Source organism: Microtus oregoni, unplaced genomic scaffold (assembly GCF_018167655.1).
Source record: "Microtus oregoni isolate MIOR12 unplaced genomic scaffold, Mior012 000002F_ref0000024, whole genome shotgun sequence".
Lineage (NCBI taxonomy): Eukaryota > Metazoa > Chordata > Mammalia > Rodentia > Cricetidae > Microtus > Microtus oregoni.
In genome coordinates this window covers 59,551,160-59,569,699 of record NW_024543061.1, presented here as the reverse complement: position 1 = coordinate 59,569,699, position 18,540 = coordinate 59,551,160, and the positions used below count along the sequence as shown (strand labels likewise).

The 18,540-nt window shown below is 48.3% G+C and overlaps 1 protein-coding gene across 11 annotated transcripts in view; it reads left to right on the top strand.

Annotated features, from left to right (window-relative positions):
- Positions 1-18,540, top strand: part of Cacna1c (calcium voltage-gated channel subunit alpha1 C) — a 665,087-nt gene that overhangs the window by 639,727 nt on the left and 6,820 nt on the right. For all 11 annotated transcript variants that reach the window (XM_041642573.1, XM_041642544.1, XM_041642566.1 and 8 more), the window contains 8 exons: positions 266-367; positions 3,882-4,009; positions 4,510-4,644; positions 5,898-6,250; positions 10,305-10,430; positions 13,537-13,643; positions 14,696-14,799; positions 16,574-16,909. In XM_041642573.1, coding sequence (XP_041498507.1) covers positions 266-367; positions 3,882-4,009; positions 4,510-4,644; positions 5,898-6,250; positions 10,305-10,430; positions 13,537-13,643; positions 14,696-14,799; positions 16,574-16,909 — 1,391 coding nt within the window. The remainder of the gene's footprint in view (positions 1-265; positions 368-3,881; positions 4,010-4,509; positions 4,645-5,897; positions 6,251-10,304; positions 10,431-13,536; positions 13,644-14,695; positions 14,800-16,573; positions 16,910-18,540) is intronic.

Below are 18,540 nucleotides of genomic sequence, written 5' to 3'. Positions count from 1 at the left end.
AAGCAGGAGGGAACACAGCTAGTGGCTGGGTTTGGGCTTTGAGCTGTCTTACAGTGGAGTAGGAAATGAAGGAGAATGGCGTTGGCCAAGGCAAGAGAGGAAAGTCACAAGGAAAGGAAGTAAGTAAAGAGATCTGGGAAGGGAAAATGGAAGGAACTAGAAAGTAGGAAGATTGGGGAGCAGAATGTGATGAGTCAGGGTGACTTGTGGGGCTTCCCAGCACAGTGGGGGGGGGGTGTTTTCAGTCTGCACTTCCTTCTATCAGGAAACCTAGAACAAGCCAATGAGGAGCTGCGGGCCATCATCAAGAAAATCTGGAAGAGGACCAGCATGAAGCTGTTGGACCAGGTGGTGCCCCCTGCAGGTGGTGAGTGTTCCTTGCATTCCCACACAAGGGCTACTCTAGCCCAGCCTGTAGGGCTTCTCCACCTTCTCTAGCTATTCCATCTTTGGCAGTGCAGACAGCCCTTGAGACTTCCATGCTTGAGTCCTCCATGCTTCTGGATCCTTCTTTCTCTGGACCCTTCCGTGGACTCAGAGGCCCTACTTGGTTGTTATGTCCTACACAAGCTTGGATGTAAACTACCCCGTTAGAAACCTGCTGTAATGCCACATTCACCCTGGGAACAGGCAAGCCCTTCCATGCTTAGGAGTTTGGCAGAACTTTTGTGGGAACTCTACCATATATGGGTATAGATTTACCCATAAACCACTGGGCTGACTGCTCTAGAGTTGCTCTAGAGCTCTGGAAGGAAAAGTGCCTGAGACTCATCCCATCTTTTTTTTTTTTTCATTTTTTTTATTGAGAAAAGGAGAAAAAAAAAACAAGTTTCCACCTCCTCCCAGCCTCCCATTTCCCTCCCCCTCCTCCCCCCCTACGCCCCCTCTTCCACCCTTCCCCCCCTCCCCCCACTCCTTTCCCCCTCCCTCTCCAGTCCAAAGAGCAGTCAGGGTTTTCTGCCCTGTGGTAAGACCTAGGACCTCCCACCTCCGTCCATATCTAGGAAGGTGAACATCCAAACTGGCTGGGCTCCCACAAAGCCATCACATTACGTAGGATCAAACCCCCGTGCCATTGTCCTTTGCGTCTCATCAGCCCTCATTGTTCGCCATGTTCAGAGAGTCCAGTTTTATCCCATGCTTTTTCAGTCACAGTCCAGCCGGTCTTGGTGAGCTCTCAATAGATCAGCTCCACTGTCTCAGTGGGTGGGTGCATCCCTCGTGGTCCCGACTTCTTTGCTCATGTTCTCCCTCCTTCTGCTCCTCATTGGGACCTTGGGAGCTCAGTCCAGTGCTCCAGTGTGGGTCTCTGTCTCTATCTCCATCCATCACCAGATGAAGGTTCTATGATGATATGCAAGATATTCGTCAGTATTGCTCAAGGATAGGGTCATTTCAGGTTCCCTATTCTCAACTGCCCAAGGAACTAACTGGGGACCTCAGCTTGGGCACCTGGAAGCCCCTCTAGGGTCAGGTCTCTTGCCCACCCTAAAGTGGTTGTACTACGCTGCGGTAAAAAACAATGACTTCTCGAATTTTGCATGCAAATGGATGGAAATAGAAAACACTATCCTGAGTGAGGTATCCCAGACCCAAAAAGATGAACATGGGATGTACTCACTCATAATTGGTTTCTAACCATAAATAAGGGTCACGGAGTCTACAATAGGTGAATCTAAAGAAGCTAAGTAAGAAGGGGAACCCAAGGAAAAACATATAGTTATCCTCTTGGCTAAGGGAAGTAGACAAAATTGCCGGGGAGAAAATTGGGATCTTGGGGTGGGGTGGGTTGGGGGTAAGGGGAGATGGGGAGAGAAAAGTTAGAAGGGAAGGAGGTAGGGCCTTGGGAAAGCAGGAGGATTGGGATAAAGGAAGGTTGGACAGGGGAGCACGGAACCACAATTCTCATCCCATCTTTTTAAAAGCTCTTTTTTTTCCCTAGAGTAGCATTTCTCATGCCTGTCAGGCCACAAGCCTCCTTCCATAGCAAGTGCTTCACACCATCCCTCCTGTAATCCCAAGTCAAATTCATAGGTACCCTGCCTGCACTTGTAGTTCCCACAGCACTAGTAGAATGCTTTAAAATGAGATGGGTTAAAAGCAAATGCATTCACTATAAAAATGCCTGGTACACCCATACAGAAAGCTATAATAACCGATGAGACCCTCACACTGAACAGGAGTAACTGTTGAACGTGAGCAAGACAGCGCTGAGTACTGTCAACACTTTACATGTGTCATTTACATCCTATTAACATGTTAGTTGAGCCTACAGATTCTGGAAACATCCTTTGGAGGTGAGACTTCCTGTTTGAGACCCCGTCCAAAGGGGAAGGCACGGTGTGCTAGGAGTTAGCCTGTGTCACCTAATACTTTGCTGCTTCATCTTTATGAAGTTCACTCCAGGAAACGATGTTCGTAGAAGCTATGTGGGTTTCCCAGTGGGTACAGTGTAGACTCAGGCATCCGACTCAGGCCTGAGCGAACACAGGACTCCCAAGTTCATTCCCAAATCCCTCGTCAGGGATCTCCAGGGTTTTCCAGGTGTGGAAATGAGACCCTGCCCTGTGGTTAAGTCCAGAGCTTCTGTAGAGTTGGCTACTCTAAAGGACAGTGAGGACAGGAAAGCCATTGCAGGTCCTGAGGCCCAGCCCAACCATCTGTTCTTCTCACACAGAGCAGGAAAGTAGATGAAGGGACCACTTGATTTCCATGAAATACTCCCCCTGAGGACTTTCCTAACATTTAGCTTACTCCTAAGATCAAGACCATGTCATGTGTAGTTTTGTGTGTTCAGCCCAGCATGGACACATGGTCTAAGCCAGCGAGTTGGCTGGAAGGGAAATGGCCAACCTTGAAGGAAGACTCCCCTGCCACTAGCCCATCTCACCCAATTAGAATTGTGTTGGCAATTAGGAGACTGGTCATTTGGTGGTAAGTGGGATCAAACAAGACTTAGTAATGTCCATTCAAGGTGGTGGGAAAAGCAAAGTGGGAAGTAACCTTGATAATAACCTTCCTTTTCTGTGAGGGGAAAACTGAGACAAAAACAGCCAGGCATAGACATCAGCATACACTTCTGGTCTCAGCTACTCAGGAGGGAATGGGTCATTTGATCCCTAGAATTGAAGGCCACTTGGACAAGATGGGGAGATATTGTCTTAATTAAAAAGGAAGAGGAAAAAGAAGGATTGTAGGAACCAGATGGGTCAAGAGCACCACAAGAACACTGCCCACAGAATCAGCTAAGCAGGGCTCACAGGGGCTCACAGACTGAAGCGACCGTCAGGAGCCTGCGTGGGTCTGAGTCGGGTCCTCTACATATATGTTATAACTGTGTGGCTTGGTGTTATTGCTGGACTCCTAACAGTGTAAGCAGGGCTGTCTCTGACTCTTTCGCCTGCTCCTGGGACCCTTTTCCTCCTACTGGGCTGCCTCATCCAACCTTAATATTAGCCTTATTGTAATCTATTATGCTATGTTCAGTTGATATCCCTGGGAGGTCTTCCCTTTTCTGAAGGGAAATGGAGGTGTGAATCTAGCAAAGTGGGGGTGAGGGATAGAGCCTGGGAGGAATGGAGGGAAGGGAAATTGAGGTTGGGATGCAATATATGAGAGAAGAAAACATTTTGGAAAAAGGAGGATATGAACATGCTTGCTTATTTCTGGAAAAAGAACTCAAGAAACTGGTGGTGTGACGAGCTGTCGAGAGGTGGTAAGCAAGCACGCAGGGATGTGGGGAGTTCTCAGCCATATGCCTCTTTACGTGTTTGCTTTTGCACTAAGAAATCAAAGCAAATATGTTAGAGAAGCTTTCGGTGCTGCAAACAATCAAGGAGTTCTGGCAGAATCGCTCATCCTCTTCTCTCTGTGTGCCTTAGATGACGAGGTCACAGTCGGCAAGTTCTATGCCACCTTCCTGATCCAAGAGTACTTCCGAAAATTCAAGAAGCGAAAAGAGCAGGGGCTGGTGGGCAAGCCTTCTCAGAGGAATGCACTGTCCCTGCAGGTGAGGGGATGGAGGGAGGTACCCACACTCAGGGCTTGGTCACCTCCCCTTGACCCTAGCCAGAGTCCAAGTCTTGCCCAGCTACCTAGAGGCCAGGTCCCATCCCAAGAAAGCTTGTGAGCTCTCTAAACCTCCCTGAAAGTGGCGATGAAAGGGCAATGCGATCTTCCCCTTATGCATCCTTGCCCACATCCTTCCCTCAACCGTCCTGCCAGCCTTCCCAGCCCCCAGTCCTCTTAGCCCTCTGCTCCTGATTCAGCAGATTCTTGGTGGTCTGTAATATGTCTTCATTCCTCCTAGTAGAGGAATAGGTTCTTCTGCTCTAGCGTGGTTGGGTGAGGTGGGGATGGGGGTCCAAGGAAGCCCGTCTTCTGGTGTGGGTGCCCAGCTGCCTGGCAGAGAAACAGAGAGGCAGGGACTTGTGGAGGAGCAACAGGGTCCTGGCTGACTAAAGATCAGTGAAAAGGACCTGGGTCTTCACATGTCCCTCTGGATTCCAGGCTGGCTTGCGCACATTGCATGACATTGGGCCTGAGATCCGACGGGCCATCTCTGGGGATCTCACCGCTGAGGAAGAGTTGGACAAGGCTATGAAGGAGGCTGTGTCCGCTGCCTCTGAAGACGACATCTTCAGGGTAAGTGCCATGACGAGTGTCTTCACCAAGTTCAGTTAGGAGCAACAATGTGCTAAATTAGCGTTCTCCTGATCTCTCCGAGGGGTGCCACGTTCTTCCTAGTCAGCTGTCTCCCCATTCCCTGCCTTCTTTCCAAGCCAACTCCGTACCATGACTTCCTCCTAGGACACAGCAGCTCAAAATATGGCCAACTCTCAGAGAACAGGGGATGTCTGCTTCTGTAAAGACATTTTCTGGGAGAAGTTTCTCATCAGAAGGTGTGGAGTAGGAACTCTGGGTTTCTTATAATCTGAAAATCTATTTTATTTACCACTATTTGAACATTTGGTCTAGCTAAATAAAAATACAAACTTCTGACTTTTCTTGGAGAGAAGAAATAAGGTTAAGTGGCCATGTTAGGTGTGAGTTCCTATGCACAGCTGGACAGCAGTGGTTGTCTTGTTAAGATGGAGCATGTGATCTCCAAGCCACAGGGTCCCCTCCAGGCCTCTTGCTCTTTCCCTGCAGTGCAAAACATTAAGGCAGTGAGTAAATCCACACACTGCTGGGCCATGAGCCCACAGTCTCCCATCCGACTCCCTCCCTTCTAGTTCCCCAGGTCTGGCTCCCGAGGACCTTCAGATACCACATTAGGCAAACCTTGCCAACCACTATTCCCCAGACCCCTTGCTCCAGGACAAAGAAGAAATATTGGAGAAAAATATTTGTTCCTGATTTTGAATCTCAAAGAACCCCTACAGGAAAGGAAGTCGTGTTATAATCAGTACAGTAAACTCTTTCTTCTTAGTTTCAACTTGCCCAATACAGCTTGTCGCTCCACAAACCAGTTGTGTTTCCATTAAAACAATCTGGTTCACCTCTTCCGTTCCTTCTTCCCACCCCTCAGCACCCACAGCGAGCTCCACCAAGCTAAGCAGCTGGTTTCTGTGAAAGACACTCATCTTAGACTTGTCCTTGAAACCCAGCCTCAGTCTCTGGTGTTCCCTTAGGAACAGACTTCCAGGGAGGCTTCTAGACCAGCAACCTCCTGCCTGCCCAGGCCCATGAGGGAATTCATATCATGGTGTTACATGTAGAGGGAACTGTGGAACCTTGAGCATCTAAGTCCTCCCTCTCCCATGTGCCCAGAGTGTGTGCCTCTTTGGAGGGCAAGATGACTTCCTGCGGTCTGTGCTTCTTAGAGGGGGTGAGGGAAGGAGGAGAGAGAGAATGCGGAGAAGCCTTCTCCACCTACTCCTCTCTCTTGTCTACAGAGGGCTGGAGGCCTGTTTGGCAACCATGTCAGTTACTATCAGAGCGACAGCAGGAGCAACTTTCCCCAGACCTTCACGACCCAGCGCCCGCTGCACATCAACAAGACGGGAAACAGCCAGGGCGACACGGAGTCGCCGTCCCATGAGAAACTGGTGGACTCCACTTTCACCCCCAGCAGCTACTCATCCACAGGCTCCAATGCCAACATCAACAATGCCAACAACACTGCCCTGGGTCGCTTCCCCCACCCCACTGGCTACTCCAGCACAGTCAGCACTGTGGAGGGCCATGGGCCTCCCTTGTCCCCTGCTGTCCGGGTACAGGAGGCAGCTTGGAAGCTCAGCTCTAAGAGGTAAGCAGGGTGATAGGCCTGGGCATGAGGCTTCACATGCCCTAGCCAGATGATACCAGGAAAGACAGACTTAGATCCCCCAGCCTCTGCACAGCCGCCAAACTCTGGTGGAGACTGCTGCTCTGAACTAAAGGTTGGAGCCAGCTTGTCACCCCCCATCCGCTCCTGCTCACACATCGCAATGACAGTGATAAAGTTACTCTGTCTTCCAGATGTCTTCTGAGATGCCATACCTCTGACAGTCCTTTCCCCCTCATCCCTCCTCAGCATATTGACCTGTGACTCTCCAAGATGTGTGACTTGGGCCTGTGCAACAAAACCAGCGCCTGCCCCTTCCCAGGTCCCTAAGCCTGGCTTTTCATCCTGATGAGACTAGGCAATATATCCACCTCTGTAGCTTAAGGAAGCATGGTCCTTAAAAGGTCCCCTCTTTACCTGCTCCATTGGCTGTAGACTCCTGAGCCAGGATGGGAGAGGACACCCTCTGCATCTTCTTCATCACCCTTACCTCGCTGCCCTTCCAGCCTACCAGTTCACAGTATGACTGTCCTTTCCCTTGCCCGCTGGCCTAGACTATAATCAAAAATTTCAGGCATCTCTTCAAATCCCAAGTGTCCTGATCTGCTACCCACAGAGCAGCGTACCTGCTCACTGGTTTTCACACCATCCCATTTCTAGGTGGCTACATGCAAGTCTCCATGGCCCATGCATTTGAATGGCTATTGCCATGGCATCCATCCTACCTGGTATATACTCTGGGACACTAGCTGCTCTAACCACCCAACAACATTGCAGGCTGAGCCCTTGGACCCAGGAGGTCTCTACACACAGGGAGTGTGTGCTGCTCTGACGGTTGGCTCCACCTAGGGCATTATTAAGATGAAGCAGTTGTCCCATGCCTGCTCTGGTGGCCCCACCCTTTTCTGCAATGCCACTTCTGTCCCACCTTTGAGGATTTAGTCCTAGTACCAGCTCTTCCCTCCTATGCCTTGCAAAAACTCTAACTTTTTTTTATTATTTTAATTGAGCTATATATTTTTCTCTGCTCCTCTCCCTTCCTCTCTCCTCTCCTTCTACCCTCTCCCATGGTCCCCATGCTCCCCATTTACTCAGGAGATCTTTTCTTTTTCTACTTCCCATGTAGATTAGACCCATGTATGTCTCTCTTAGGGTGCTCATTGTCTAGGTTGTCTGGGATTGAATTGTAGGCTGGTTTTTCTTTGCTTTATGTCTAAAAGACACTTATATGTGAGTACATATGACATTTGTCTTTCTGGGTCTGGGTAACCTCACTCAATATGATGTTTTCTAGATTTATCCATTTGCCCACAAATTTCAAGATGCCTATTTTTTCTGCTGTGTAGTACTCAGCAGAAATGTACCACATTTTCCTTATCCATTCTTCAGCTGAGGTGCATTTAGGTTGTTTCCAGGTTCTGGCTATGACAAACAAAGCTGCTGTGAACATATTTGAGCACATGTCCTTGTGGCATGAGTGATCATCCTTTGGTTATATACCCAAAAGTGGTATTACTTGGTCTTGAAGAAGATTGTTTCCTAATTTTCTGAGAAATCATCATACTGACATCCAAAGGGGCTGTACCAGCTTGCACTCCCACCAGCAATGCAGAAGTGTTTCCTTTACCCCACATCCTCTCCAGCATAAGTTGTCATCAGTGTTTTTGACCTTGGCCATTCTTACAGGTGTAAGATGGAATCTCAGAGGTGTTTTGATTTGCATTTCTCTGATGACTAAGGATGTTGAGCATTTCCTTAAGTGTATTTATTTTAGCCATTTTAGATTCCTCTGTTGAGAGTTCTCTGTTTAGGTCTGTACTCCATTTTTTATTGGATTATTTGTTCTTTTGATGACCAACTTCTTGAGTTCTTTGTATATTTTGGAGATCAGGCCTCTGTCTGATGTGGGGTTAATGAAGATCTTTTCCCATTCTGCAGACTGCCATTTTGTCTTGTTGACCATGTCCTTTGCTTTATAGAAACTTCTCAGTTTCAGGAGGTCCCTTTCATTAATTGTTTCTCTCAGTGTCTGTGCTACTGGGGTTATATTTAGGAAGTGATCTCCTGTGCCAATATGTTCAATTGTACTTCCCACTTTCTCTTCTGTGAGATTCAGTGTGGTTGCTTTTATGTTGAAGTCTTTGATACGTTTGGACTTGAGTTTTGTGCATGGTGATAGATGTGGATCTATTTTCATTCTTCTACATGTTGATATCCAGTTATGCCAGCATCAGTTGTTGAATATGCTTTTTTTTTTCCATTTTATATTTGTTTGCTTCTTTGTCAAAAATCAAGAGTTCGTAGGTATGTGGGTTGATATCTGGGTCATCAATTTGGTTCTGTTGGTCCTTCTGTCTACTTTTCTGACAATATCAGGCTATTTTGAGTACTGTAGCTCTGTAGTAGAGTTTGAAGTTTGGGATTATGATGCCTCTAGAAGTTCCTTTATAGGACTGTTTTGGCTAGCCTGAGATTTTTGCTTTTCCATATGAAGTTGAGTACTGTTCTTTGGAACTTCTAACTTTTTTAAACTTTCATTTTGTCTAGCTTTTTCTTTGACGGTTTCACACACATCTATAATATTTCCGTCATATTCTGCCCTCCATCACTCTCTCTTATCTCTTTCCACTCCCACTCGTCTCCTCCCTACTTTCCTGCCTTTCTTTTTTATGTGGCTTGCTGAGTTTAGTTAGGGTTGCTTGGATAAGAGTGGGTGAAAGGTTACACACTGAAGGTTACCCATTCTCCTCCCCCAGCCAATCACTCCTCGTGGAGGGTGTGGCCTCTTGAGCCCTGACCCCTCCATGATGGCATGTTGATAGACCCAGGCTTGTGCGAAGGCAGCAAACAGTGGAATCCTCCAGCTTACTACCCATTCTCCCCTCAGAAGGAGTGATGCAGATGTCTTGTTTAGGACTGAGCTCTCAACAGTAAATGATTCTCAGCACTCACCTATGAGTCCCTGCTGCTCCCAGCTAAAAGAAGCGTCCCTGACCAAGGCTGAGCAGGGCACTAGGTATAAATACTTTTGACAGCGTGTCTGTGTAGTAAACAACAGTAGGTTCTCATGGGCCTAGGGCCCTGATATGCCGGGTCCATGAGAACAGAGCTACAGAAAAGTATTGAACCACACACAGGGAGAGGAAGAGCACTTGACCAGAGTTGGAGAAGAAATGCCCGAATGGGCAGGAGGACCTGTCCCAGGAGCAACAGCATTCTATTCAAAGGCACATTCAGGTGTGGCAGGTTCTTTAGCTCAGGAAATACCCAGGCTCAGCACAGCCTCGGGCTTATTCTGCCTGCATAGAGCAAGCCCTCTATGTGAAGTTTCTTTCCCATGTCTTCACTTCAGAGTCAGAACAAAGCACACTGAATATGATCCAGGGACTTACCAGTTTCAAACAGTCACCTAAAGGCTCAGCTGTCCACAACCCTGTGATAATTGCACAGTTCAGAACTCTGCTTCAAAACCAAGCCTTCCCCACTTCTGTCTTTGTGCATGTTCAGGGTTGTGTAGGGGTACATGCGCTCGTGTGTGTGTGTGTGTGTGTGTGTGTGTGTGTGTGTGTGTGTTTAGAGGCCAGAGATTTGATGTCAGATGTCTTCCTCAATTACAGTCCACTGAGACAGGGTCTCTCACTGAACTTGGAGCTCACCCGTTCAGCTAGTTGTGCCCTCTACTTCTCCAGGCAGGAGCTAGGCTGGCACTCAGATCCTCGTGCTGTGTGACAATCAGTCCACTGACTAGGCCTCCACACCAGACAGGGCATGTGTTACTCTAGTGTCATCAAGGAGAAAACTGAGGCACGGGGTGAGCTAAAGGTCTTGGGCTGAAGAGTAAGTGAGCAAAGGCAGAATTCAGACCTTCCTGACTCTCCCATACAGCCCCGACATAGCTTGTGGCATCTATGGCTCTGCGGCTTCATCAGAAGCCGTGGGACTATCTCTGCCTGTGCCCAGGGTCGTCCTCCTTGCTGAGGAAGAGGCAGGGGGGGCTGGAAGATGCTGATGCCTTTCTCCACTCTGGATGCTGCAGGTGCCACTCCCGAGAGAGCCAGGGGGCCTCCGTGAGTCAAGAGATGTTCCCCAATGAGACCTGCAGCGTGAGGATGAGTGAGGACACCGAGTACTGCAGTGAGCCTAGCCTGCTCGCCACAGATATGTAAGCCTTCTGCTCAGGTGACCCAAAGTGTAGGAAAGGGTGGGGGCTCTGGAGCAGTGCTGAGACCCCTTGTTGATGGAGTGGAGGGACTGCGTCCCCGGCACCCGGCCGCCCACATGGCTAGCTTATGCCCAGAAATAATTACATGGAAACTGTATTCTTTTAAACACTGCTTGGCCCATTAGTTCCAGCCTCTTATTGGCTAGCTCTTACATATTGATCTAACCCATTTCTAATAATCTGTGTAACCCACGAGGTGGCTTACCAGGGAAGATCTTAACCTGTGTCTGTCTGGAGTGGGAGAATCATGGCGACTCTCTGACTCAGCTTCTTTCTCCCAGCATTCTGTTCTGTTTACTCCACCTACCTAATTTTCTGTCCTATTAAAGGGCTGAGGCAGTCTCTTTATTTAACCAATGAAATTAACACAAAACAGAAGACTCTCCCCCATCAACCCCTCCTCTGGGACAGACAATGGCGTATCAGTAACATCTTCCCTCTGCAGTTTGAGTGGTCTCACTGCAGAACACTTCCAGGAAGCCTTCTCAATATTGTTCTTAAACTGTGAGATCAAGTTATAGGTGTATTTCTTAGTGTGAGTCAGTAGACATATATGATGCTTAAATAAACGTGTTCTGGAATAGCTTCTTCTAAGTCTGCCCAGAAGAGGCACAATTGGCATACCTCTTGGGAATATTTCGCTTCCATCTAGATCCACTGGATGACTGTAGGGCTCATCTGGTGAGAAGGACCAGTGCTTTTTTTTTTTTTTTTTGGTTTTGGTTTTGGTTATTTTGAGACAGGGTTTCTCTGTGTAGCCCTGGCCATCCTGGAACTTGACTTTGTAGACCAGGCTGGCCTCTAACTCTCACAGAGATCCACCTGCCTCTGCCTCCCGAGTACTGGGATTAAAGGCATGCACCACCACTGACTGGCTAGGACCAGTGCTCTTAAGAATTGGATCAGCACATATTTTATGAATACCTAGTAAAAATGACCTCAAAGGTGCCAAACCCAAAGTAATGTAAAAAGATGGAACGTTCATGCCGTACTGTCCATGTCTGCTGAACTGGCACAGTGCACCCCAGAAATACTGTCTATTACATACCCGTCAGCAGACTACTGTTTAAGGAAGTGGGCATTAACTCCTAGACTTAGTCATCACATGTTCTCTACATATGTCAGATGGTCACACCATGCCTCATAAATATGCAGTTAATAATAATTGATACAAATAAATAAAATAGAAGAACAGCAGAAGACAACAGAAAGGTACTACAAGAGTAAATATTGTTTATGACATGTGTGCTTAAGTATGTGCCTCTCTAGGCTCCTTGTGAAACTTTTAGGTCTACTGCACACACCCTTCACATTCCTGAAAGTGCTTTGGTATGCACCAGCTTCTCGGGCCCTTAAAGTTAAGAAAGGCCTGGATGGAGAGATTCCTATTTTTACTGCATGCTTACCTAACTCCGAAAAGGCCAGCTTCAAATCCAGGAGATTTTACTAACTAGTTAGGAAGCTAAGAAAAGGAAGAAAATGTGGACCTTTCTAACCAAGTGCCCATAGAGTAGTACCAGTGCCAAGGGACACAGACATCTGAACAAGCCCAGAAGCAGTGTAGCTGGTGTTGTGTAGCAGACCAAGCAGAAGTCAGGTCTGCAAGAATGGGGACAGCTAAGTAAGAAGAAAATGTACTGGGGAGGGCTTATCTAGCTGGGAATAGATGCACGGCTTGGGCAGCATAAGAATATGAGATCCTCATGTCCCAAACTCCCTGCACAGATATATGTTCTTGGAATCACTGTGCTTGGTTGCAGGGGTGGAGTCAGGAAGCAGGCTGCACAGTGTCAGCCTTCAAGCCTAGCTCCGTGGTAGGATGCTTTCATGGCATGCTCTTGGTCCTGTGTTCCATCCTCAGCATTGCAAGAAAAGAAAAAAAAAGTAAACTTAAGAAAAGAGTATTAGTGGTGGCAGTCTGTGATCTAATCTACACCACTGGGGGCTGGAATGTAACTGTGCTTCTCAAACTGAAGACTGATTGACTTCAGTGGGTGATGGCCAACAGTCACTGAAAAAAATAATACCGACTACAGTAACAGAGAAATTGAATTAGAGAGTGGCTTGCAAAAAAAGTGCAGGGTCTCACATGGCTAGGGATGTCTGATACCGGGGATAGGTATGATATAGTTTTCATTATGAGGCACCATCAAAAATCTTGGAAGTCCTCAACTAGAGGCCCTGGGCAGTTGTTCTCAGAGACCCATGGGTAGCCATCCCTTTGAGATTCGCCTAGACTCTTGGAGAACATGAATATTGACATTATGATTCATAACAGTAACAAAATTATAATCATGAAGTAGCAATGAGAATAATTTTGTGGTTGAGGGTCACCACAACCTGGGAAGCTGTATTAAAGAGTCACCGCATTAGGAAGGTTGTCTTAATTGCTGCTACTGTCCTGCTATCTACAAACCGGATGATTGCAGGATCACTACAGACTGTGACATATATGCTTTTGACAGTGAAGAGATAGTCACACAGAGAAGAATTGGAGAGGTGGGGGAATCTTGGGGCAGCGTTACCAAAGTGAACAGCATAGAACTACTATGTAAAGACAGGCAAGCATCTAAGATGCTTCTGAAAGAATGCTCTAGGCCTAGAATTCTTCCTACTTCTCTATAACCAAGAGAGCCTCCACTGGCTGAAACTAGAAATGCAAGACTCGGGGATGGGATAGCAGCTCGGTGTTAGAGTACTTGTCTAGCATGCATGAGGCCTGCAATTCCAGCCCTCAGCCCATGGGAAAACAATAAACAAAAAAAAAATCAACCACAAGGCTCCTGCACAGCATATGTATCAAGAGCTGGGACATCCTCCCACCCCCATAGCAACATGCAGGCCTGTTAAACAACTACAGTGCCTAAGTGCAGACACAAGTCTCTTAGCACACCTTGCTACCTGCTCCCCACACCTGTAGTATAGGCACACACATGGGCATTGCCTTCACTAAGGAAAATGGAAACTGCTTCTGGGGAGAGCAGCTGTCCTGGTGGGTGGCGCCCCTCATCCTTCAGGAGCCAGCGCTAAGGGTTCTCTGTTCCAGTCTCTCCTACCAGGATGATGAAAACCGGCAGCTGACATCCCCAGAGGAGGACAAGAGGGAGATGCAGCAGTCTCCGAAGAGGAGTTTCCTCCGCTCTGCCTCTCTAGGTAAATTCACGGACTGCCCTGTAGATGCAGACAGCCATCGCCTCCAGGGTGGCAATGGTCAGACACCAGGGACAACTGAGAACCTGAGCCCACTGAGGCGGCCTCTCGAGATGGGCTGGTAGATGTGCACACTGACAAGATGATATGGCAGGCTTTCTTGGACCACCGGCCCCCAAATCATGACACAGAAACGAATTAATTGTGAAAGCTCGGCCTTAGGTTAGGTTTATTTCTAACTAGCTCTTATAACTTTAATTAACCCGTTTATATTAATCTACATTTTGCCTGTGAACTTTTTACCCCTCTTCCATCTTGTACCTCCTGTTTTCTCTTCATGTCCTCTGGTGTCTCTCGCATACCTAGATTCATCTCCTCTTCTTTTCTCTCTCTCCCAGGAAGTCCTGCCTAACTTCTTCCTTCCTAGTTATTGGCCATTTAGCTCTTTATTAAATCAATCAGAAGGCACCTTGGCAAAGACACATCTTCACAGTGTACAAAAAGATTATTCCACAGGAAGATAGTTCTCCAAAGACATAGTTTGTTGGAATGGGACCTAGACATTGACTACTCAGATGTCTCAGAGATAAGCTGAGGCAAAAAAAAAAAAAAGCTTGGGACAGATAGCACTAGCCCTCGCACCTCACCTGAGAATGAGTCTCTCTCTGTCAGCTTTCTATCACTATAGGGAAACATCTGGCATGATCAGCTTAAAAATAAGAAAGACAATTTTGAGCTCACGGTTTTGGAAGGTCGACTCATTACTTTTGAGCCTGTGGCAAGGTGTAGCATCATAATGGGAAAGGTGCCTTTTGCTTCCTGGCCAGAAATATAACAGAGGGAAAGAGATCAACGTCCCATGATCTCTCTCAAAGACACATCATCAAAGGTGGAAAAGCTCCCATGAGGCTCCTCCTTTCAGTTGTACCAAACTAGGGACTAAGCCTTTAAGACATGACGTTTGCTAGATGTTGTAGATCTAAAGTGTGGCAGAGCTGTCATAGGCTGGTGCCATCACCCATGCCCTGATTCTAGTTCTTTATCCACTTTTGCAGGTCGAAGGGCCTCCTTCCATCTGGAATGTCTGAAGCGACCAAAGGATCAAGGGGGAGACATCTCTCAGAAGACAGCCTTGCCCTTGCATCTGGTTCACCATCAGGTATTAACACCTGTGGACAGGCCACAAGCCTTACCCCCCCTAGGATGATGGGGGGTCCCAGAACCCATGTCTCCCGTTCTCAGGTCTCTGGGAATCCACTCCCCTCGGGAGGGCCATCCACTGCTCTGCAGATACCACAGTCTGTGACGTCTCTGTGAGATCCTGGCAAGGGTTCCTTTCATGACTGTAACCGCAAGCTCCAGGGCTTCTGAGCTTTCTCCTTACAGTGCGCAGATATCTCTCCCCCACACACTGCCTTTCGCTGCACACGCCGCCGAAGCAGAGACAGTCAGACCTGGGGTTTGATGGGACCTGGGAGCTGAGCGTCACAACCATCTGTCCACCCACTGTAGTGCAGAAATGATGGCAGCACCCGCCAGCAGCACGGTTAAGAGTAGGGAAAGCTGGGCATGGTGGTCACGCTAATCACAGCACTCCAAGAGACTAAGGCAAGAGGAGGTAGGGAATGGTCTCGAAGGAGAAAAGGCCAGGAGGCTAATTAATGAAGTCTACGCTAGCGTGGTACAGCTGAGAAAGTGAAAACACAGTGTCACACTCGCTCTTGGTGACACAGAACAAGTAGGAACTTCAGGCTACAGTCAGTACATTACCTGCAGCAAATGGGGACCTAAACCTGAGCCCTCCCCGCTTTGTAATTACAAACTCCCTTTGGGGCCTCTGCTTTCAGTGTATGTGGGGGGGGTATGCTTGCACGTGTGTATACATGTGTGTACATGTGTATCTCTGTTAGTACATGTGTGCATGTGTAAATGTGTGTGGTAACATGCTCACAAATGTATTTTATAAACTGCTACAACTTCATCTCAGAGCCAAAGCACTGTCTAAATAGGGATTATTATCATAAACTTCCCAATATTATGAACATAGTTTTGTTCTTCCCTTAGATTTCCAGGTCCCCAGAAGCTCGGAACGCTCGTAAGCTGGGGAGAGGGAAGAAAAGGAGGATGGAGGGACACTATGTTCTATTTAGAAAGATTTCTCCAAGTTGGGTTTGTCCCTCTGTCCTTGTGCTCACGGGCAGGAAATGAGGTTTCTCTCTGTACCGCTGTGCCACCTCCAATCCGTTCTCTCTGTTCCCACCACAGAGTGACATTCTTTTTAACAGACATATCACCTCTGAACAGTAGACACTGCTGGGAGTCACGGTGGCAGTGGGAAAGCAGGGTCACCCTCAGGATTCTCGGGAGCATTTGGGGAGAGAGAAAGCAGACACGGGAATCATGAATCGTGGTGCAGGCGGCTGTTAAACAGGAGTCGAAGCACTCCACTTGAGATTGACGGGCGTTGTCGATGGGCCTATCTCATCGTCAAAGTTAAAATAATGCTACCGGTTTTGTCTAGTCCTTATCACGCTTGGCTTCACACTGGCCGTTAGGCCAATGCATAGAGCGGGCCCTGGTGAACTCTGGTGCTGTGGAGAACGCCTCATCATTGCCCTCTCTGCCCTAAAGGGAAAGCCAGAGTGACTACATCCAGAGACTGTGGATGGCAGAGCCACACTAAAGAGCGGATGATACCGGTTATACTTAATTGCAAGGTCCTGAAGCTAGAGGGAAATGCCATTGTGTTAGAAAGAAATGCTCATTAAAATATTTCTGGATATTATTGAACCTCACACCAGGTCTCAGTGAGGTAGACAGGACTTGGACTTTGAGAATTCTAGGCAGGACTCACTGGAAAATGATTCGCTTCAAAGTTACTCAGAAGGCAGAGGACTGAACCCTCCTGGTAACTCCTTGTCTTATGTCCACAGGCATTGGCAGTGGCAGGTTTGAGCCCGCTCCTGCAGAGAAGCCATCCTCCTACCAAGTTCCCCAGGCCATGTCCCACACCCCCTGTCACTCCAGGCAGCAGGGGCAGGCCTCTTCAGCCTATCCCCACCCTACGGCTGGAGGGGGCTGAGTCCAGCGAGAAACTCAACAGCAGCTTCCCGTCCATCCACTGCAGCTCCTGGTCTGATGAGACCACTGCCTGTAGTGGGGGCAGCAGCATGGCCCGGAGAGCCCGGCCGGTCTCCCTCACTGTGCCCAGCCCGGCTGGAGCTCCAGGGAGACAGTTTCATGGCAGCGCCAGCAGCCTGGTAGAAGCGGTATGTAAATTCCAGGTCCTGGGGAGGGAGAGGCCCCAGAAAACAAGAGACTTTTGTACAGGGAAGGAAGCCTGGCTTCCCAAGTAGACTGGGTGTCAAGTGGGTAAACTAGAGAAATGCTGAAGGAAGGAGGCCAGGCTTCCTTCCCTGTACAAATTTCTGCAACCATGACTATACAGGATGATAGCGTCGGGCGTGGTGGACAGGGAGAAAGCCCTTAGTAAAGCATAGACCAGTGAACCCTAGGAGAGGTTCTACTGCCTCCCAGTGTTCACGTGTACCAGAGCTTGTTCCCACAAAGAGGGCAAGGGTTCTCTGTGTGCAACCCGGACTGCTCAGAACAACGTCCCAGCACTTTGGAAACTTGCCGGAGGAAGCTGGCCTTTTCAGGGCTTCCTGTGATTCTAATGCACGAGTTGGCCAAGTTTAAGATGGCGCTTTCCCTCCTTGGCTTCTGTTCCTCCTTTAGAGAGATTTTACCGTCCCAATTTCTCTGCCTCTGAGGAGCATCTGTTCCAACCCTAGCACCACATTTATGGGCCCTTCACAAAGTGAAACAGACCTCAATGAGTGTGGCAAGGTCCTTAGAAACCATCTCCTAGGAGAACTGGTGGAGGAGAGACCTTGCCGACACAGCTTTCCCCAAGAGGGCTGTAAAGGAGCTAACCTCCATCACTGGACGTGCCAAGCAGAGGCTGTGTCTGTCCTTTGGTCACATGGACTTGGGAGTGGAGTGTAACCAAGTAACCTTGGTCCTTCCAATTCAGAAACACTAATTCTTGAACTTGATTGTCCTCGATTCATCTCAAAAATTTCTGAGAGTTTTCCCAGGTGTGGAGCCTGTAGGTGTAGTGAGACATCTGGAGAAATAGGTTTCAGCTCTCGTGAGCTCCCACTGTGCTAATGAAGACAAACAGGTTCAAAATTAGCACGGTGTGGCCGGAACAGGCAGGGTCGCAGTAGAAAACTCAGGCAAGGTGAAGAGAGAGTGACTCGGGCAGAGGAGGAGCAACAAGAGCCTGGGAGAAAAAGAGATGGCCGCATTCTACCCCTTGGCTCAGAGATTTAGTGATCTTCCTTCTAGCTAGTCAGTGAAGCAGCTGGCAGGAAGGGTGGACACATGTTAGTCACCTGCAGCCCTTGCAAACAAAAACTGAGCTTGTGTCCTCCACAAAGAGTCCTGGAGCATGTGTCCTGCACGGGCAGCCCTGGAGAAGCAGACAGGTGGGGGCAGTGGCTAGCACCAAATAAAGGTGAAGGCTTCTTGGAAGGGGCAACATGAAGGATGTCTTGGGGGGCAGAGAGGAGAAAAGAAAGGTCAGGCTAAGATCTGTCTGTGGGAAAACAGAGTCCACAGCCCCTCTGCCAGTTTTCTCAGTTGGTGATAGGATATCCTCCAACCTAAAGCTCTCTCCTCTGATCTATCTATGCATGCCCACTTCCTTCAGTCCTACTACATCTCTACTTTCCTGTGAGTGCTCCTCTTAGTACACAAATACAGACACACAGACATGCATGCACACCCCACACACATGCGCGCTTATGTACACGTTCACACACACATGCCCATGTGCACATGTTATGTACACACAGATGCTCTTCTTCACAGCAGCCTGTGACTTCAACCTTTC